Source organism: Cariama cristata, unplaced genomic scaffold, assembly GCF_000690535.1.
Source record: "Cariama cristata isolate BGI_N322 unplaced genomic scaffold, ASM69053v1 scaffold9408, whole genome shotgun sequence".
In the NCBI taxonomy this organism is placed as follows: Eukaryota; Metazoa; Chordata; class Aves; order Cariamiformes; family Cariamidae; genus Cariama; species Cariama cristata.
This window is the reverse complement of record NW_009632809.1, coordinates 10,805-32,775: the sequence shown is the minus strand read 5'-3', so window position 1 is coordinate 32,775 and position 21,971 is coordinate 10,805. Positions and strand designations below refer to the sequence as shown.

General features: G+C 38.8%; 1 protein-coding gene across 1 annotated transcript in view; it reads right to left on the bottom strand.

Annotated features, from left to right (window-relative positions):
* LOC104157047 (dedicator of cytokinesis protein 8-like) overlaps nucleotides 1–21,265 on the bottom strand; it is a gene marked incomplete at its 3' end in the record, with an annotated part of 34,117 nt that extends 12,852 nt beyond the window's left edge. Inside the window, exons 1-13 of the mRNA XM_009706508.1 lie at nucleotides 21,167–21,265; nucleotides 16,789–16,964; nucleotides 13,682–13,753; nucleotides 10,163–10,286; nucleotides 9,731–9,943; nucleotides 9,101–9,186; nucleotides 8,486–8,552; nucleotides 8,084–8,233; nucleotides 7,747–7,827; nucleotides 6,798–6,957; nucleotides 6,044–6,183; nucleotides 5,718–5,811; nucleotides 4,396–4,558 (exon numbers count right to left, since the gene is read on the bottom strand). Of these exons, the coding sequence (XP_009704810.1) occupies nucleotides 4,396–4,558; nucleotides 5,718–5,811; nucleotides 6,044–6,183; nucleotides 6,798–6,957; nucleotides 7,747–7,827; nucleotides 8,084–8,233; nucleotides 8,486–8,552; nucleotides 9,101–9,186; nucleotides 9,731–9,943; nucleotides 10,163–10,286; nucleotides 13,682–13,753; nucleotides 16,789–16,916 (1,478 nt within the window). The remainder of the gene's footprint in view (nucleotides 1–4,395; nucleotides 4,559–5,717; nucleotides 5,812–6,043; nucleotides 6,184–6,797; nucleotides 6,958–7,746; nucleotides 7,828–8,083; nucleotides 8,234–8,485; nucleotides 8,553–9,100; nucleotides 9,187–9,730; nucleotides 9,944–10,162; nucleotides 10,287–13,681; nucleotides 13,754–16,788; nucleotides 16,965–21,166) is intronic.
* Nucleotides 21,266–21,971: the final 706 nt, after the last annotated feature.

Below are 21,971 nucleotides of genomic sequence, written 5' to 3'. Positions count from 1 at the left end.
ATGGTACAAATGCCTCTTCCTCAGCACCAACATTTCATAGTGGCAGTAAGCAGCATCATTTTCATTTATATTTAATGCAAAAATAAAATTATAAACAAACTTTAAATTATATGAATTTTCCTATTAAAAATAGAAGGGTATTGAAAGAAATAAATTTTGGAATGTTTTGACATTTTCAGGGAACTATTTTTATTCAAGAAATGTAGGTACACAACAAAAAGAAGTGCTCAATTTCACAGTGCACAAAAAAGGTAGGCTGGTTGATCTCTCTGGCATAAATCAGAAATAACATAATTTAAAATAATGGCATTACACTAGTATAAAAACTAGCAAGAGCTAAGTTCAAAGACTATAACAGAAGACTCTGCTTCTCCTATCACAAAGGAAAAACCTAATATATAAAAAAACCCCAACTTTTTCCTCTGAAATATCTTACATAGGAAACAAAACCCAAACCAAGTAAACAAATTTTTGCATTTCTTTTAAACATTCAGGAGAAAAACTGAAGCTAGATGTTTCATTAGTATTTGTTTCAACATGTGTAGAGATATTATTATGCCAGTAAGAGCTTACCAGCCTATATTTTTCTAAGTTTTCATTTATTTGTTATTCATTTCTATATGTAACCCTCATCAACATCCATGATAACATTAATAGAAAGCAGATAATTATTTTATCAATTTTTCATTCTTTTAATATCTAAATATATAGCACTGGTAAAAAAAAGGTTTGCAGAGTTACAGTCAAAAATTAGGAAACATTAAATCACCTGTAACACACTAGCAGGCCATAACACTTAGTTATGACTAAATGCTAGCACATTGCTTAATTAAGACAGGATAGTTCTACTTTTCAGGTTAGACAAAAGGGCATAAAATAACATGAAACACTAAATAACTGGCTTTATTAAAATTCAGAGTTACTTTGCATACATTAGTTTAATCACAGGCTTAAAACAGTATTCACCATGCAGAGAACTAAGCAAGGAGAATTGCACGACAGTTAAATTATGCAAAGGGTAGGAAGGCTCTAGAGAGGGATCTGGATGGGCTGGATCGATGGGCTGAGGCCAACTGTATGAGATTCAACAAGACCAAGTGCTGGGTCCCGCACTTCAGTCACAACAACCCCATGCAACGCTACAGGCTTGGGGACGAGTGGCTGGAAAGCTGCCCAGCAGAGAAAGACCTGGGGGTGTTGGTCAACAGTCGGCTGAACATGAGCCAGCAGTGTGCCCAGGTGGCCAAGAAGGCCAACAGCATCCTGGCCTGTATCAGAAATAGTGTGGCCAGCAGGACTACAGGATTGTCCCCTGTACTTGGCACTGGTGAGGCTGCACCTTGAATATTGTATTCAGTTTTGGGCCCCTCACTACAAGAAAGACATTGAGGTGCTGGAGTGTGTCCAAAGAAGGGCAATGAAGCTGATGAAGGGTCTAGAGCACAAGTCTGATGGGGAGCAGCTGAGGGAGCTGGGGTTGTTTAGCCTGGAGAAGAGGAGGCTGAGGGGAGACCTTATCGCTCTCTACAACTGCCTGAAGGGACATTGTAGTGAGGTGGATGTCAGTCCCTTCTCCCAAATAACAAGTGATAGAACGAGAGGAAATGGCCTCAAGTTGTGCCAGGGGAGGTTTAGATTGGATGTTAGGAAACATTTCTTCACGAAAGGGTTGTCAAGCATTGGAATAGGCTGCCCATGGAAGTGGTTGAGTCACCATCCCTGAAGCTATTTAGTGTAGATGTGGCGCTTAGGGATATGGGTTAGTGGTGGACTGGGCTGTAACAGGTCTCCAGTTGGACTCAATGATCTTAAAGGTCTTTTCCAACTTAAACATTTCTATGATTCTAAATACATTGGCCTACGTTCCCTAACTATGCTTTTGCTCACCAAAAGGAGTGCTGGCATGACTGTGTGGCAAAAGCCTTTCAGTTGTGGCTAGGTGATTCTGGCTTGTGGGAAAGGGAGGTGTTTTCACCCTGTGCACCTTGTGCACTGCACAAACACAGGTGTTACTTCCTGGACCCCACCAAGTTCCAGACTCTGCTGTTTTATAATGTTTGCAAAGCTGTCTCCTCTGACTTTCTGGGGAACTATTGCTGGAGTACATAAATAGTTTCAGTTGGCAATTCCCTTTTCTCACTCCAAACATGTTTTTGTCACAAGGCAGTTGAAATATAACCTCACATTTCTGCATTTTTTTCACCATTTCTCCAGTGTATGTAATTAACTGTCTTCAGAATTTTATTTGGGTATTAACTGAGTTTCCAGTTTACAGCATAAGACTACTTACAGCATGTCAGTTGTGTCATCACCATTGATTCACTAATTAAGGCAAAGATTAACGAAGGCAACTATTCTGTATAGATATTTCCTTCATTATTACAAGTTAGACTGGACAGATCCTACCTTGTTTTGTTACCATGACTTTTACTTAGGGTGAAAATCAAAACAAAGCACAAAAAGCTTGAAAAGATTAAGCATGCTAGATGTGAACTTTTGCTCGAAGAGCCTAACTGCTGAGCTATAGCAAGCATTTCTTCTAATGTGGGTGTATGTATTCAATACAGATACCCTAGCAACTGAAGGATAGTGAGGAGACACCCCAGCTTGCTTCAGCAGATGCACAAATTATTTTTCAGCATGGTGGCTTTGATATTCATGATGTCTAGCTGCAGAAGTTTACCGTGGTGAGAACTAAGACAGAATATTCTATTCAGACTCAACTCTCTTTCTAGCTCAGCAACACAGTGGTTGCTAATGCTTTTAATTTTCAAAAGCAGATCTTCAGACACTATGAGGCTGCACACTGGAGTTGACACATGCTATTCCTTATTAGGACCAGACAATGAGTAGGAAAGTTAAAATTCTGTCTTATTTTTTCATTAAAAAAAAGAGAGGTATCATTACTCAAGTTAATTTACTTTTGCACTTTCAATTGTGTAAAAACTACTTCCCCTACAGAAATGTCTGCATAAAATCCCTAAAAATTAAAAAAAAAAAAAAAAAAGACATTTAATTCTATCTTTGATACGCAGAGACGACAGAAGTACTGTAACACTCTGCATTTTAGCATTCTGGTGCCGACAGTGCAAAGAAACTGCCCTCAGGAGTTTAACTATCACAGATTCATGGCACAGCCCATGAGTAACTCCTCCAAAACTTTAACGAGGCTCTATCCAAACTGGCTGGCTGACTTATTTCCCTGCTGACGCCACATTACAAGTTGTTATCGTAAGATAAGATGCCACTTCTTCATTCCGCTCTCTTTAAAAGCTGAGACCCAAATCCAGGTGTCACCAACAGCCCCATTGACTCTCCAGTTTTCCATGAAGGTGTAGAGCACCTCGCCAGGATAAATTAGTCTGCAGCCTTGCAGTTCTGAGATGTACCGAACCACAAGCCTTGCATTTCCCTTCTCCCTTTTGGGTGGGGTCAGGTGAGTGGGCAGGAGAGCTGGCTCTTTTGCTAATCTCTGCTGCAAGGAGTGAATAAGCTTTACATCCCTTTATTCAGCTTCTTCATCCTGCGATTCCTTACTGACAGTCACATCTTTGCCATTAATACAATTCAGTACCTAGCTACTGTTTTAGGGATCAGAAAAGTCCCTTAGAATAGCACCAATTGCTGTTGTAAGAAGTATTCTGCTTTACTTCCATGCCTTCACTAACACAATGGTCACATGAAAGCTAGTGTTTCTGTATCTATAATACTGCAATACATCTGTTTTGAATTATTGCTGGTCAGCTATTACCAATATCACTGTTCACTAGCACTACTGTGCTGCAGAAACATGTTGAAGCACATTATTTTTATATTCATTTCTTCTTGGAGACAGATGTGCCAGACCACTAAGAAATTATGGGAATTGCTCAGCTGCATGCTACTGAACACTGTGGTCTCCTTGAAACCACCAGAATACAACAGATTTAAGAAATGAAATGACATAGCCTAGAGTCCTTATTCATGGTGAAAAAGTACACAGAGCAACACATTACTTCCTCAGCTGCTCAGATGACTCAAATTAGCAGTAGAAACGACCCAGTACAAACTTTTACCAAAACTGTTAAAAATGATAATAAGATCTACTGGGAAAAAAACGCAGAAGAAGAAAAAAAATACATACATACGCACCAAGTCAATTACAGCCGTTAGGGTTTTTTTGGATATTTTAGAAAAATTTTGAAAGGACAACATGATTAGCTTAGTAAATACACTACAGAATATCCTGCAGGGGTTTTATCTTGTAATGGCTAGTAAGATTAAATCATCAGCTTAATGCAGTTTTAAACATTTTAAAAAAATATTTTTGGTTTCTATTTCTGAAAAAAAAATCTAAATCACGATTATTTTTGAAAATGGATCTTAAGAAATTAAAAAATATTTGTTATTTCTTACCTATAAGTGGTATGGGGAACATACACTTCTCTAATTGGGAATTCCAAAATCTCTTTATGAGGACGATTACGGTTTTCTGGAAATGGCTTCACTGGCAGTAATTCTGGTGTCAGACAATAACCAAGGTTTTCTGGAGCTGGAGAAATCTCCAGTTTAAGTGTTCCTTTAAAAAAAAAAAATCACTAAATCTCAGCAAAAATATAAAAAATAATCAATGTATAATAAAGCAAAAATAAAAACAGTATGTGAGGTTACATAGCAAGAGTGCAGAAATAAAAACTGGATCTTCAGCTTGAACGGCTGCATGAGAATGAAACCATAGGTATAGAAAGGTACAGAGGAAATAACCTATACACATCTCTACACATCAGACCAATATATAGTTTTTCATGTCTACCCTGTAGAGTTTCAAAGAAACAGGAAAGAAAGAAGGCATACTATATGCTGGGTTGATGTTCTAGTATCTTTCACACAGAAATAATACAAAATTTGTCTGGGAGACAAATAAAAGGTAAAAGGGCTGCTGTCTAAATACAGTTCTCTTTCACTCCTCCCACTCAGATTCTGCTCTGATTAATCTCTGCCAAAGTAGACACCACCCACCCAGAAAGGCAGGCTTGCTGTGGTGAGCAGTTAAACAGTTAATACTGATAAGATTTACTGAACTATAACTAGACTTTCAACTTAAATTCTCTGTTGTGATAAGTGAAAACCGTTTGGGGAACTCAGACTTGTCATTTCTGGCCATCAGCTAAAAACACAAAACAGCTTTGCACTCAGTTCATACTTTTTAATGTTCCTTTACAATCCAGTACAGCTTGAGCTGTAATTTATGTAAAAAGAAAAAATAATCTGTTCAGGTTTTTGACAGTAGCCAAACACTGCCTCTGCTTCTCTATTAACTAACACTGACCCAAATACCCAAATAAGATGAAATGTGTACACATTTCAATCTCCCTTTGTAAAATACGATCCATTTAAAAACATTGCAGGGAAATTGCAAGGATCTTAGGAATTTGCTTTAAAGCACTGTTTTCAAACAGTTTGCATAATAACAAAAGACATCCAATAGATACACTGTAAATTAGGAAGGCAGGCAAATCATCGTATAATATCAAGCTAAATGTAAATCTACGTACTCACTCATACAGAAAAAAACCTCAAAAGCACCTGTGCTCAGGTAGACACTGGGAACTCAGGAAGTTCCACAATCACACATAGACTTAAAACCCAAGTTAATTATATTTTGGGGTTAGAATTCACAGAACAATTTAGGGAACAAAAGTATATATACCCTTTTCCATCCAAAATGAATTATGTACCTGGTAAAGTCTTAATTCTTCTTTGCAAGGAAGACAATCTTTTGAAATCAGCTAAAAATTTGAACAGATCTTCATCACTGAGCCTGTCTCCTTCCTATCAGGAGAAAGACAAAAATCAGTACCTTTATAACAATACTCCACCACACTGGGAAAATCTTCTGAGTGAACCATGTCCTTGAGGCATGCAAAGCAAGCAGGTTACTGCCCACTTGACAGCAGTTATCCTCTGTCCCCACACAAACATCACTGGTAACTTTTCCCAACACAGTTCACATTACACAGATGAAAAATGTCTTACACAATCAGAAATGAAGAGTATTCAGTACCTGCTTAAAGAAGGTGGTTAGGGTCTGAGAAGTTGGTTTGAAGTTTGATGCTGGATAGCTGTCCTCCGAGCTGAGACTTCTCTCAGAAAGTCTTCTCGCCTGAAGCAGTGTTGCTTTCTTGTCACTAGTGGATCCTTTCCCTTCAAAGGGAAATTAAATAAAACATAAGCTTGTGTTGTGTTGCTTCAGTACAAACACAATCAGAATACACTAGAAATCCACAACTTCTCAGCAACATCAGAAGATAAGAGAGTACCTAAAACATTCCATTACTTTTATTTCAGACTACATGAAACAGTGGAATGCCAGGACACACCTAGTGAAGTGATATTATTTCTGCTGTAGAGCACAAGCTTATTCAAATTTTTGGTCCATGGGTTATAAAGCACATTGGTCAATATTGTTGACCAATGCTTCTGTATGCTCTAGAAACTAAGATGATAGGTATTTTGATTGCCCTGTACTGCAAACGAACTCCGTGTGGCAAGGGAAGTTTTACTTCTACAAAGCCAGTGTTCAACGAAAATTGGGTCTAAATCATGGAAGACTATTTAGCATACGTAAAAATAAATATGCAGAGAGGAAACAGTGAGCATATTAAGTTGTAAGTGTTTGTTGCACTGAAAAGGAAGGCTGAGAAGATGTGATTCTGAATCTGTCGTTCACTCTTGATGCCAGAGGGAATGACAGTGTTTCCTATGCACAGTCCTACTGAAGAGTCGCTTTGTGTTAGTTAGAAAAGTTAGGCAACTACCGTTTAAACCTTCGGCCTCAGGTATTTCTCGTTCAAGTGTTGAAAGGTTGAAGAAATTAGTTAGGTTTATGGGAATCCAGGCGAATGGCATTCTGTATTTCCCCAACCGCTGACAAAACGATTCAGCTTGGGCTTTCAGTTTTTCAATCTTTTCTTTTGTCTAAGACAAAGAAAATAATGACTGTTTAAAAAGCTATCAGTTATTTTAATGCTACTATAGATAAAAAATGGAAATTATATATTTACAGTTCAGTAAATAATTTGCATTCTTATCTCTTGTGTTTTCTTGCTACATCACTGTCAGGATCATAGCTGTTTTGATTTGTACATTCACTTCTCATTTCTTTTCAATGAGTTCATCTTCATTATAGAAAAGGAGAATGCAAATCTTTTTGCAGTGACCCTCAAGCCCTGCATGAACAATCACCACGAAATGTTAGCAGTTTATTTCTGCTGAAAGCAATACTCTAAAGGTGAGATATGTTTGGAAGTCCAGCAAACATTGTCAGTCTGCTACAGGGAGGTAAAAGACCATGAATTCCTCAAACAGAGCTCGTGTTATCTATGAATGACAACACTGAACTGGCCACATACACACTACAATAGGTTGTTTGCCCATTCAGATCAATAACATGTCTCTAAGGTACAAATATTTCTGCTAACTCCACATTGCATTGTCATGTCCTTTGCACACACCTATCTGCTTTGTGACTCAAGACTTTGTCACTATTGATTTCCAAAGGCGTGAATAATGAAAGTGCATCTTGCCTTCTCGTGACTTCTTCCCATTGGTCATAGACACCAGACTGCTTGCACCACTGATGCACTAACTGGCTTCCTCCTCAATGCACTTGGGATTCTGCCCTATTCCAAAGAGTCTGCTCTTTCTCTGTTTTTTTTCCTTGTGCATGTATTTTTTGATAAACACTTTTTATAGTTATTTACTTACCTTGCCAGCCTCACTTTCTTTAAGAACCATGTAGGGTTCTGCACAGTCTCCAATTTCTCCTTGCTGAAGCACTTTTTCTATCTACAAAAAGCAGTAAAATAAGACACTCGCAAAGAAAAAATATCACCCAAATAGTAGTATGTTGATAACACACGTTATCAATATAATTTCTTAGCTTGGGAGTGAGATATATCAGTGGATATGTGCACATCTACTATTAAAAACTATCAGAATTCATCTCAGCTACAGGAAGCTCGTGTTTGTCAGCTCCATGAACTGAGACAACAGGCACAGCCAGGAACAGGAGGAATGGTGTTGAAGTAGCACTGTAACATACCTTTATTACTAGGTATATATCCGATGAGGGATAAGTGACAGAAAATACTGCCGATCTTGCCTGAGTAGACAAGTCAATGGAGGGTGTATGAGAACGCAAGAATCCTCTTAATGAATCAGGGTTGAGGTCACAATGGAAATTTTCTGAGATCTTGAAAAGAAAAATAATTAAAATGTATTGCAAAACAAAAATGGATCAAATTTTATTTTAAAATAAGACAAAAGTAGTAACTAGAACTACAAAATAAACAATTGCAAGCATGTGACTTTGACTGAATAAAAAGAACCCTGGATCAGACTGCATGTGTGAAAAAGCTGCATGTTTTTTGTTAGTTTTCCTAAACTACTGCTCCAGAAACAAAAACCCAAGCTAACTGAACAAAAATACTGTATGCACACTTACCTTTTTTCTTTCTTTTATATCATAGAGAGCTATGCATGCAAATAAAGGTTCAATCTCTATATCAAACCTGTTGAGGAAAGACACACAGGACACTGGTTGATACTGCATTCTTATGACTCTCTATAACGAAAAAATGAAAGGGCTACATTTTGACTGGCACTTCCATCAGAAAATAAGGAGAAATATTTAGTTCCAGATCTCAGCTCTTTCAAAGTCTGCAGGATAATTCTATTAGTGCATTTTATTAGATGATTTCAAGAGGAAAGGAGGGAAGTAAACTCTACGCAACATATTTTCTAAATTGTCAGAAAGACGGTCTCAGATATCAGTTAAAATGGTCATACCTTTCTTGATTTTCTTCCTGTTTATCAAGTTCAGTAGCGTGTACAGAGATCAAGTTAGTTTGGTGGAGATACATAATTTGGGCTTATTCCCAACCTGACAAGTTAAAGACTTCTGTAATGATGGATAGAAAGAGTCCTCTGGCACACTAAGCAAGAACAAGCAAGCATGTAAACACTTGCTGAACAGGACACCTGGAGTGGCGTAGCAGTCAGCAGCCATACGCTGATAGGAACTGAGAAATGGTGAGCAAAGCCTGTGAAGGATACTTACTTCAGAGTCTGCAGCTTCACCAAAATCCTGTTGCCCAGATGTTCCTTTGGGCGATCCGGCACCGGCCGTATCTCCACTGCATCTTCCTATCATTAAACAGTTATTCTAGTCATACTTGGTTAAAACAACTGTAAATGTACATACTTACATAAAACCTTTATGTGATGTTAACTAGGCCACTGCTACAGACTACCATGTTCTCCCACTGAGCAGGTATTTCATGTTTTCAGAGATGAAAGAAAATTGATTTATATTTCTGAATATTTACACTTCTGACCCCTATCTGGCATTTACACTGCGTATTTACACTTCTGGCCCCCAAGCAAGCATTACAGTGAAGGGTAACACCCTGACACAACCGTATCACCAGCACACAGCTTGACCCACACTGAGAGGGGTATAACAAAGCCTCAGGCAACACCACAAGTCTGAGTACAACCCCTGAATGCATGTTCAAGATAGCGCTGACAGGTGCCCATAGTGACATGCCATCACCATGTTATCATCCAAGGGAGACACATATCTAGGCCACAAACTCTTGTTTTTTAGACCTCTGTGCAACTTTAACCTTAAACACGCCAGGACAGCCAGCTCGGGAAGGCTTGTGGGCCAGTCAGCCTCCAAGCTCACCTCATCCACAGAGGGGTAGAGGGCGAGGAGCTCGGCGTGCCTGTTGGTGCGCCGCGCCTCCTCATTCTGCCTCTCAAACTCCTCGGCGCTGACGTGCCGCAGCAGGTTTTCCAGGCGGGGGTCTGGCCGCAGGCTGCGCAAGTCAAAGTCGGAGGAGGAGAGAGTTGTCCTCGAGGCCTCCTCTGGGAGGGTGTGGACATGTCGGGGCCCCACCTGTTAGAAAACAACAAAATGGCGAGCTGTGGCTTGGACACCGGGGTGTCGTGAAACGCCTCTTGCTTCTCTGGCAGTGAGGGCCTTAATGCCACTTCTGCCGTGAGGCCTAACAGCAAGCACAGCTCTCCGCATGACGCCATCACAAAGATCCTAGGATGCTTCTTTTGAGGAAAGCTGCTGCATTTGATTTCTTTTCCCAAAGTGAAGAAAATGTACCTGAAAGTTTGCATCGCTGGAATCCAATGTTTCTGATTCAAAAGTTTGCTTTTGAAGCATCTTGTGAAAATCCTTTCGGGATCCCTTGTTTTTCAGACTACAAGTATCTGAATTCCCTTGGTTCCTTTCACAGAGAAGCCCAAGCAAGTCAGGACAGCATGAGGAGTTGTCAAGGGAAAATAAAACAGAAAAGACAAATTTAAAAAAATATTAAGCAACTGGAAACATTATTATGCAAAAGAGCAGGGTGGCACAGCTTTTATGCACAAATGTGACATTTCACAATGCTTAATTGTTTTATCACACCACTGCAACGCTATCATGTATACTAAGAATGGTTTTAAAAGGAAGAAAATTAATTCAGATCACTTTTGCATAGACTGTGAGCCTGAGACAGCAGCAAAACCTGACCTAGGTACAAATTATTCAGCTCTGAGTTCCTCATCAGACATGGTGATTATTTCAGTGACCTTAAGAACATGGACCGGGATCACTTATGTCTTGGATGGCTCTTTGCTCCTGCAATTATACATCAAGGGCCTTACTGTTTCTGTCCTGGACCTAGCTGGTACCCCAAGTTAATCACATACAACAATCTACACCTTTCAAACAGTGCCTGTTTTTGAAGAGGGCTATTGCTATGGCACAATGTAACCCTCTCTGCTGGCAACTTCTGAAAATTACGCAGCAAGGTACCAATTTCAATTTACATTTTTGTGGCAGATGGAAAAAAATAGCAGATACCCTGAAAAAAGATACCAGATGCAACCAGAGCTCTGTTTCTTACACTTTAGAATGCAATTTGCTAAATCCCGTGATGGCCTTTTTGCAGTCAGCCTCCTTAGTTACAGTATCCTGCTTTGTTCATTTTCCTTTCCCCAACACTCCCAGAGCAATGTCTATACATCTGAGTCCTTTCATAAACATGCCATGATAAGCAATTATTGATCAGGGAGACACCTTTTTATTACATTTTGGGAGTAACTGAATTATATGCTCTGATGTGTTTTAATTTTAATTGCTAGCATTTTAATCGTTTACCAGTTCACTGCAAATGAAAACTGAAGTCATAAAAGAGACAATCCCAGCTCTCCTTGGATGTGACCTTGTTTTGGAACTGCCTTAATCATCCAGAATGAAAGACAGAAATTCTGCACGAGTTTACTTTAAGACATTTCAGTATCCAAAAGAGGTTTTGTTGATTATTTTTTCACTACCTTTGGTGGCAAACAAATGGTTAATGGAGAGATTTATGTACCTGAGATCACACTTGCCCTGTGGTGTACAAGCTGCACTAGAGATGCCTTTCCCCTGAACTATTCCTGGAAAATTTATTTTTATTGTTTATTTATTTTGAAAAGCACAGCAGCAATTAAAACTCACCAAGAGGCAAATCCTGCTTTTGGCACACATGTCAATTTAATGGCCACACACTGAATTAAGAAAATGAGACCAGCAAAAGGAACAATGGACAACTGAAAGGAGACACTGACAGGCACAGGAACAAGCCTCCTGTTCAGCCTCTGGCAAAAACACATGGATCCCTCAGCTGTGTCCAGCCTTTCTGTCACATACCTCTCCACCTTGGAGCATAAGGACCATCTCTGCTCATGCTACCCACTGAAGACTCTTTAACCTCCTTCACATGCATGAATGGATGAAAGTCACTTATACACTCCTCACATCCATAGCTCACCAGACCATACGTTCAGGAACCTGCCCCATGAATCTTTGTCTCCCAAGTAGGAAACTACAGTTTTTCCAGCCTTTCTCAAAGCAATGGAAAGCCTTATAGAACTACTTTTTCTCGCTTCCCTCTTGATGTCTCTCTGTCACATCTGTTTTGAGAACAGTGTCCAAGCATAACATGAGACTCATCATAACAATCTATCACTGGTTTATGTGACACTGCAGCATCTTTTACACTGTCTTGTTCTTTGCAATTTTTAATAACTTGCTTGCTTTGTTAGCCACAGCCATCAAAGCTCAGGTCTCTGGCACGGCCCTTCTTCATGTTTACCTCAGACTCAACTGCTCAATAAAGTTTTTGAATGCAAATTTGCCTTACCTGAATGAATGAAATAGTAAAACACATGGCAAATCTTTCATGCATGTATAGTTCTATGGATCGATTCACATTTCTACAAGCACACATAAGTGCAAAAATAGCTATGTTCTGGTTTTCAGCTCACCTACTTTACTGCTCGCTCCCTACTCGTGTGCACAGACAAAGTTGCATGCTGGCTTTTTACAGCATGCTCAGAACAACACAGCATGAAAGAGCTAGCGCCTGTACTCTGAGCGGTGCAGGTGGAGAGCCTGCAAAACCCGCTAGCTTATTTTTAGTGACTCACTGTGGAACAGTTCTGAGAACTCAATCAATTTCATCAGCACCCCCGGAGGAAGTTTCTTAGTAACCCTCAGCAGCTGCTCCGTCCCTGTACAAGCTGCGCAATTAATAATGCAACTCCTTTGCAATCACCAGGAATCAACTTATAACGCACCGACTGTTGATGTACATCAGGTCAGAAAAAGAGAGTAGCAAGGGCAGGCGAAGGGGCACAACGAAATACCAGCAAATGTGCCAGTGCTCTACTACCGGCTGCTACTACTGCTTCTCAAGAACAGGGCATGGGCGCAGGAGGGGATGAACAGGAAGCCGCGCAGAAAAACAGAGCTCCAAAAACCTCTTTCTGAAGAACAGGAGGGGGTGATGGGCAAGGAAGTGAGCTCCACTGGCACAGCACATCCCTGAGAGTCTAGGGACAGACAGACACCCCTGCACAGAAAGCATTGACTGAGAGTTCCCTTCACATTTAATATATGAAATGAAATGAAACAAAATGAAACAAAATTAAAAGAAACAAAACTAAATGAAATGAAATTTTAAAATAAAATAAAACCAAACCAAACCAAACCAAACCAAAAATAAAATAAAATAAAGTCACTTGTAAGGACTACAGGTCCAGTTCTGTGCATTGAATTACACTGACTCCAAATGCAGAAATTGCTTACTGGTATAAAATAGTAAAGTTGGATTTTACACTAATAATCCCATGAATAGAATCAATAACTGCTGGGAAAGCTAATAATCCTCATTTTCTTTGCTACTAGCACTCTGTTTCATTTTCAGACAGCATTAGGAATCAGATCATGTTGAATTTTCAGGGCATGGAGGGGAAAATGAAGAGCATGCAAATGTAATCTTTATCCCTGTTATCTTTCCTTTTAGTGTGATCAAATAGTAGTAGTATTCCTGATTAAGACAAACCATCATTACAGACTGTTAATGTGAATTTCTTCCCAATTAATTCCCAGAGTGTCTGATAATTAAAAAGCAGATGCAACAATATCTAGTTATAGTCCACTGACTCAAGCAAAACAATATGGTTATGTATACTACAGAAAAGTCAGTTCTTGTCTTCAATCACTGATTCAAATAATTATTCTTTAGGATTGTCCTCTCTGCCAAATAAGATGCAAGGTATTTTCTATTTTATTTACTTGTACGTAGCTTACTTTCGATTCACAATCAGCCACTCCCGCATATATGTCTGAACACAGTCTCTGACATGTGAGTCCAGTTCAACCCTGGGGAAAAAGCAACATATTGTAAATATTTTAGTAGCTACATCATACCTTAAGGACAAAGAGATTTATCTAAACATGCTATTCAGATAAAGGCCTCTCTATTAGTCTTCTGTATATTTATTTTACTGCTAAACTACTGTTTGAGGTTTAAAGAACTCTGTGTACTGCATGAATTCCCTGATGCAGGTTTTTGTTACTGTGCTCACAAATCAACAGACATACATTTAACAGAGGTAACCATTTGCCACACTATCCATTCATGAATATAAGACCTATGTTGCTATGAAATACAGCAAAACAAAATAAATTATACCAGCTACCCATCTTTGTGATTTCCAAAACTTGATAACAAGTCTCAACATGTAGAGAGATTTTTCCCGAGGCCTGAGCTCCTGGACTCTTGCAAATACATAGTCTCTTGTATGTTTTTGGTGTAATTTTCTCTTTCTTATAGAAATGAAGAAAATTCTAAAAAGGGACCCTAAGCTTTTAATCAGATAGCATAATAAAACTTTATGATCTTATAATTCAATTTTATGATTTTCAAATAAGTCTCATTTAATGTAAGGGGTTGTCAGTGCTGCCTGATAGACTGGATACTGATTGGAACTGAAATATTATAAGCTAAAGTTGATGTCCATGAATTTGCTGTCATGATGTTGTAGCATAATTCCTCTACCCTGTTCTAAAAAATTTTAGTAGCCTGTACCAAAATCACTTGTTACATCCTCTGATCCAAGTGAGTAACATAGTAGGATACACACAATGCAAGAATGGTGATAAGATACAATACAATGGGTGAAAGGTGTGATACCTTTTAGCACCTTCCACCCAGAACTCTTAACAAATTTGCAACTGATTACCAAGACCAGGTAACAACTGATTTGGGTTCATGCGTGCATCACAGCACAGAGCCTTAGCTGATACCAGACTGCTGTGTGCCCCTGCCACCAGTGGACTGACACAGCACATGGTCACTTCTTGCATCTGATTCAGGTGGGATGTATGTTTGCAAGCAGGCAGCATGTTAATCCAGTTTGGTCAGTGGTATCTGTTTCTTGCTCGGGGTGCAGGAAGACACCACAGACTGCATTACCTGTAGGCGAATCTTTAGTGCGTGCCCTTCCTGTGCTTTCATGTTCACTAACACAGCCTGGCATCCTTGACCAGGATTTTCTGTGAAAGCACTAATATCGATGATGGTGGTGTAAATGCCTAAATGGAAAGCTGCTGCATAAAAACATCTGCTGAAAGCATATTTGTCAGTATTGACTATTGGAGCTTTGCCACAGACTCCTTACAAAACCCTTAATGTCACTGTGGTGCAAATCAGGCCTAAAACTGATTGTATGGTGTGAGTCTACATATTCTCCTACCAGAAAAACAAAGAGATAACCACTGTTTGAAATAGCAGAGATGCTGGGAAGTAACCTTGGAAATAAGGGAGAAATAGTCATCTTATCTTTTAAATCTCATTTCAAAGTTGGATATTTTTTTACTATTTAAATATCATTTCAATAAATGGGAACTTCAAGCACCAAAATATTCACTGTCTCCCACATGTATTCTCTCTCCCCAGTCCACAGGAAAACAAGAATTCATGATAAAGATCGGAATATTTTCTATGAGTAACTTCAAGTGAAAGTCACCTTTTGTGTAAATGTTACAAAATCCCCTAGGAGCTGTGTGATTCAAAGAGTTCTCAGGTGACCTAGCATGGCACCTCGTCTCTACCGCCTTTGCTCTCGTGAACTTCCCGAGAGATGCATTGACCCAAGAAGGAACTTGCAGGCTGAGACCTTGCTTAAAGAGAGGGGCTCTCAGCTAGTCCTCAGCTGGCAAAAATTATATAAACAGTGGTTCCTTCTTAGCCTTACTGCATTTGGTATGTTGGGCAGAGAACATTGAACAAATATGACTGTTGTACAGGGCGTTAGTTTATACAGCTGGCTGGTATAGATTAGAGCAGGTTGTAACAACATTTGCAGAAACAGAGCGAGATGCAGGTCTACCCTGTGAGCCAGGACACCATAGGTTAAGCTTATTTGTCCCTTCAGCATTCAGGTTCAGCACAGCAGAGAATGTAGACTGTGCCGTTCATTTCCTGACTATACTGGAAGAAGTGAGCCCCTCGTCCCAAACATGTTGCACAGTTAGCCGTCTTTGCAGACATAGCAGTTTGGAGCTAAATTCGTGCTGACTTCACATTTATCTGGTTGCTACTGATTGCAAAACTCAATAGGCCTTTGTGGTTCTACTTGAAGGTACCACTTCTAGTGAAACAACCCTTGAAGACTATTTTGTATACAATGCACAAGACTTTCCTAACCCACATCAGAAAACTCTCCAATGCATCCCTGTTTCTCATTCCGAAGATTCTGTTGCCTGTAGTTTGCCTATTTATCAAACCAGCTTAACTATTTCAAGGATGCTCAAGCATCAGTATCAACACATGCTACTATTTTAATTTACAAGCTGTTGGAAATAGTGGAATTATTTCATTAATGTGAGCCTGAAACCAAAAGGGACTCCTACACTAGAAATGAACACTTTTTTTTTTCCCCCAAACCTTGTGAAGTATAAAATATTTCCCCCATTTAAGCAAGAAAGGTACTGAGAAAGAGATGTTTAGTGGTCTGAACAATGTCATGTAACACATAGCTGGCAAAAAAAAAAGAAAAAAATATAAGAAACCCTCAATCCTATGCTTACTACATGATCAGAATCAACTTCCACCTCTGGGATCACAGCTACTAAATTATTTTGCGTACTGCCCTCTTGCCCTTCTTTACTCTACTTCCTTGTCTATGCCTACCTCACTTCTGCTGCTACCAGCTAGCTTAGGAAGTTGTGTAAGCACTTGCATAACTTTAAGTGTGCAAATAGGCCTAACAGAATCAATGGCAAAGTTCAAATGTTTGAAATTCAGCAAGTGCATAATGGCTGGATGGATGGCTGATTCAGGTCTCTGGATCAACATATTCAAAACTAGTTTTAAACCTGCAGCATTTCACAGGGAGATAAAGCCTCCTTACCCATCTTCTGGCATAGAGGGTTGCAAAGTCCTGCACTCTTTGGGTGTAAAGACAATGTCCAAGTCATCTTCAGGAAAGTCACCAAATTCTTGTGCTAGTTCTGAGTCCAAGTTGTTCAGCCGTGTCATTAGGAAGCCTTCAAAATCTACAGGGTCTACTGCGTCATAAAAGGAAGGCTAATGGAAGAAACGAAGAGGCGTTTATTTTAGCAACAGAAGGTTTTTCTTAATAGTGTAATTTAGGCTTATTTATTTAATTCTTGTCACTGTCCCATTATTTATTAAAAATCAGAAACAGACTTCTAAACTTATATACAGCGCCACTGCATTTAATGCAGGGAAAAGTTGCTAATGAAACATTCAGCTGAAAAAAGAAAGGGAACAAAGACAGGAAAGTTTTAAAATATGAAGAAGAAATTGAAGATACTACACTTAAATCCACATTTGCACCTGTTTTCTCCGTCGAGCTTTCCTAGATGCTAGTAGAAGGAGGTAAGACTGAAGTAAATCCTGGATGCCCTCAGATGTGTTCTGCTGGATTCCTGTGAAGTTCACTCAGTCCCCCTTGTCCAATCCATGGTATTAATCAGAGTTATGAAAAAGGCAGCAGTGAGTAGGAACAGCAGAGGATAAGGGCAGGTGACCAAAATGATAGTGACAGGCAGAACCAGCTGTCGACGGACTCTGCAGCACGTGTGATGAAAGGCATCAGCAATAGCAAGGCCAAGGCAGTAAGTCTTGGAAGTTATACTGAGCTAAGCACCATGGCTGCCATCATGAAGATGCCACTCACTTGAGGTGCTGTGCTTAAAGATTCTGGCTATTAGAAATGCTGTATGCTTTCAATTTCGAACAAAGTTGAGGGCAAGATATACCCAAATTCAGAATAAATTATTTTCCATCTCTGAATGTTACTGGTCTGCATATTATTGGAGTTCTAATTTTATTGGATTTTTCAAGGGTTAGTACAGTAACTACACAAAACGTTATATGGAACTACTAAAGTTATTATTGCAAACCTTAGACATCCACTGTTTCTACAGCATGTGGCATTGTACCTTGACAGAGAGCAGTTGTATTTGATTACATTTAATCAGCCATTCTTACACAAAATGTCTGATCAGAATAAAGTTAAACAAGTACAAGCTCTGGCACGCATACATGCTATGAAGCTGTCTGGCTCTTTTTGTCTACTTAGTCTCAAAAACAGAGGCAGAAAATCTTGTCCCATACGGTACCTAGAAATGTTCCACATACACATAAATGTGACTTCATATGTTAAATGTATATGTTGTTCTATGTATAGATAAAACTGAAAATTATTTTACTTGCTATATAGCCAACAAAAATAGCCTGTATACGTTTACAAAATAAAACATCTGCCCACTTGAGTACAGAAACCAGCATCTCATATTGTTAATTTTCTTGACAAGTAACAAATAGATCTAGAAACTACAGCTTTAGAAAACCTATAGCTTATGTTCTGTGAGTTAAAAAAAGGCTGAGGACACCTCAGCGCAGTGCAAGCCAGAAAAATACAGCATTAGGATAATAGCACTGGAATAATTTATTTACTAAGAGAAAGAATTCTAGCAAAAAATAGCTATCAAATCATCCTTGTCTGTAAAGAGCAAGGATTGCACTGCACCAATTAGCCCAAATACCTTTCACAAGACTGCCTTCCGAAGCTGTGAGCAATAAATAGTCTGAAGATAGATCAGATAATCTACTTCTATGGTGCTGCTGCTGGGGTGTGGGGACAATAAGGCACCCAATGTCACTGATATCAACACTGCCTTTATATTCAATGTTACTGTGGCTACTGTCTCATCCAACATGCGTTCTGGAGCTATCCTCCTTATACTCCAGTGTTCTTCTCCACAAATATGATCTGTGGGCCAAAACCATGAGGCCTTCACTCATTATTACTGAGTCCTACTTGTGCAGGGCTGCCATGGAAGTTGATAGGATTTTTGCCTGAGCATGAACTGACTTCTGCACAGAAGTGTTACACCCACAACATCAGGAATTTTAGCTCAATAGAACAGTGCAGAATTCCACAATTTATGAAACATATAAAGGTGCTCAAAAGTGGTAAAACTCTGCGTAACTCCGAACAAAAATGGCTCACACATAATATGCCACATCAGTCACTGTAGATAAAAGGATGAGTTAAAGCTGATTGGCACTAAATACGAGTTTTGGAGCCTTTTTAGTGTTCTGGAAATAAAAGCAAGCAAGTTAATCACCTAATAAAAATCCAGAAATATCTTGCAGAAAGTGAAGTATATTTCAAAGACATGTGCTAAAAACACCTGGAAGAAGCAAAACAATTTAAACTTTTGAAAAAAATAGTTGTGGAAAATACTCCCGCAAATAATGTAGTAGAGACTTTTGAATACAACTAACACCAGCTGCCGCCCCAGGTTCCCTTTTTATAGGGAAACTGTATTGGTCTCTGCATAAATAAAGTCTCTGAGCTCACTCATGTGCCTGTACATTTTACGGATCAACTGAATTGTCTGGGAAAACCTTCGGGAAAATCCCTCTCTTTATTTGCTCTTTTTATCCAAAGGGAAAACCTAAAACAGACAGTAAGTCCACCAAATCACGAGGCAGACAGTTGAAGAAATACACCGTGCTGTTAATAAATTTTTAGGTTAAGCATTATCTCTGGTTCGTACCTAGTGTAGTGCTAAGCATACTGGATCAACGGTTATGAGTAAAAATTGATCTTTATTAGCTATTGATTTTTTATTAATTATCATCATAATATCCTTGAAGTTCACTTACTGTACTGCCAGAGTGTAAAACATTACATGTTAGTATACATATACATATGAAGCTCTACTAAAAAAAAAAAATTTACAAAAGATTAAAGTAAAACACAGCTTAAAGTATACAAAAGCTTGTTACATCTTTTCAGTTGCTGAAGATGTAGTGTTTCGCACACAAAATATTTTTGCTTAATACATCAAATTTTTGATTAAGCATTGCATTTCCTTTCAGAAATCACACTTTTCCATGCTGGCAAGTCAAATCCACTGCATTTCATTATGTCTTTTAACTTTTTCTAGTTGAAGTGTTAATAATAATCTTTAATCACTAGAAATGTGTACTTTTGACTATCATAAATTAGACACAAATGTAAAAAAGATGGTGGAAAAGGTCAATGCAGATGGAGGATAATGGTCTCCCTAACAATTGGTGCGAGCTGTCAAATGAAACAGAGATACTGTTTCAACTGAGAAGCCAACATTTCTTTTCACACATCATACAAGTGTGTAAAACAATTATTCTACAGAAAATGCCACAAATCATTACTGCAAACATACCTTTTAAGGATGATGGATTATAGGCATGTAGATTGTTACACCACACGAAATGGCGGCTACGGCGTAATATTCAGTAAATTAAACGTTATCAAGTTTCTCAAGAGCAAAAGCAGTTGTTTGCATGCAGAAGGAGCCTAGCATCCCCAGGCTGAATAACCGCAAAGAACAAGTCAAAACACCACAGCATTTCTGATTAAGAAGTGAGTAGTGGTGGGAGGCACTGACACACAGGAAGTAAGTGCTTACATGATTTAAATTTTTCAAAACCACTGGTGCACAAAGACTTTTCCTGCCTCTACTTATTGGGTCTCACAAAAATAAGAAAAAATTGAAAGAGTACGAAGAAGGTGAGTATCAACATGTTAGACAGTTTAATTTATGGCATAACACATTTGCAGAATACCCATGCTCCTGAAAGGCAACTAAAAAGAGCTGGCATTTTTCCCCTTTGTCATAAGGGCAGTGTCATAGGGTCTAACTTATCTAGAGGGGGATTACACGTGGAAGGCTGAAGATGATTCAGAGACACATAACAGTTGAGTCAATTATATCTATGCCAATCAGGACATACTTCGGCATTTCTCACTGAACATGCTTACTCTACAGCACTGAAAATCAGGTCAGTGTGCTGCCTCTGCTGCTAGCTCTGGAAATTGTGTATTAAGCCAAGCTAGCTGAGCCTTTACCTTTCTTTTTTTCTCTTTATTCACTGACCTCCTTTTGCAAATCATCTGTGATCACCACATAATGCATTTACTTGATAGAGTTGAGTGTTTCCAGCAAGGAAAAGATGTAATATACTCCAACACTTACTAATTAACTTTGATTTATAGTAGCATGCAGAAAGACTGTCATTTCAGGCTCTGAGGACCATTCTCACTTCTTTCAAATGCATAATTTCTTCAGTTCACCAGGGAGTATTTTTAACAGCTTCAGGCAGAAGCCAGTGGAAAGCAAGACAACTTAAGATCACTTAATTTACCCTAAAAGCATTAAGCAATGCAGATGCCAAACCTGTGTAAAGAAGATAAACTCAGAACTTACCAGATGAAGAGTAGAAAAGCCAGGGGTACTTAAGCTTCGTTGACAGAACTGTGCAAAGCCTGGTTGAAGAGTAAACTGCTTTCTTATTTCTGCAGAGGAGTACCTTTAATTAAGCAAAGAAAAACTCTTATAATTACAATTATCCTCATACAAATTCCAAATGCCAGACTTTAGACAACTTAGTCTCCTGTCCCAGTGTTTAGAAATGAATTTTGATGATGTTCTAGACTCCTCTTGTTTTGTAGTTGATGCAAAACTCAAAAAACATTTGCAGTCCTAAAGAATTAAGATCCTGACACTCCTCCAACAGGTTTCCATCATTATATTGCTGTCCTTGCAACTGGAAAAGGTTATGCACAAAAGAATAACCTTGCCCTTAAGTGAAGTGTGACTGCAATCTGTACAGTAATAATTGCAGATTCATTTCTGCAAAGCAAAGATACAGGATAATAGAGCAGAGAAAGAAAAATGAACATCACAGAGGTAAATATTTTAACGAACTAGTAATTGACCAAGGGATAAAAACAAGACAAGACCACTTACTGAATAGCGTAAGCCCAGGCTTATGTTAATAATGCAGTCTGCTGTGAAAAGGACAAGACAAATCAAAGCATGAATTTAAAAATCAGCCTATATCATATCAGCTGAACATTTAAAGACAAGACTTCTTAAGTGCTAATTAATTGATTTCAATGGGAGCAGAAACAGGCCAATACTGAATTCTTCAGAAATACCAGAGTGATAGTATAGTTGCGCGCATCCAATCTGGAAATTCAGTATTCAGAGTAGCTTAGTCATTTTTCAT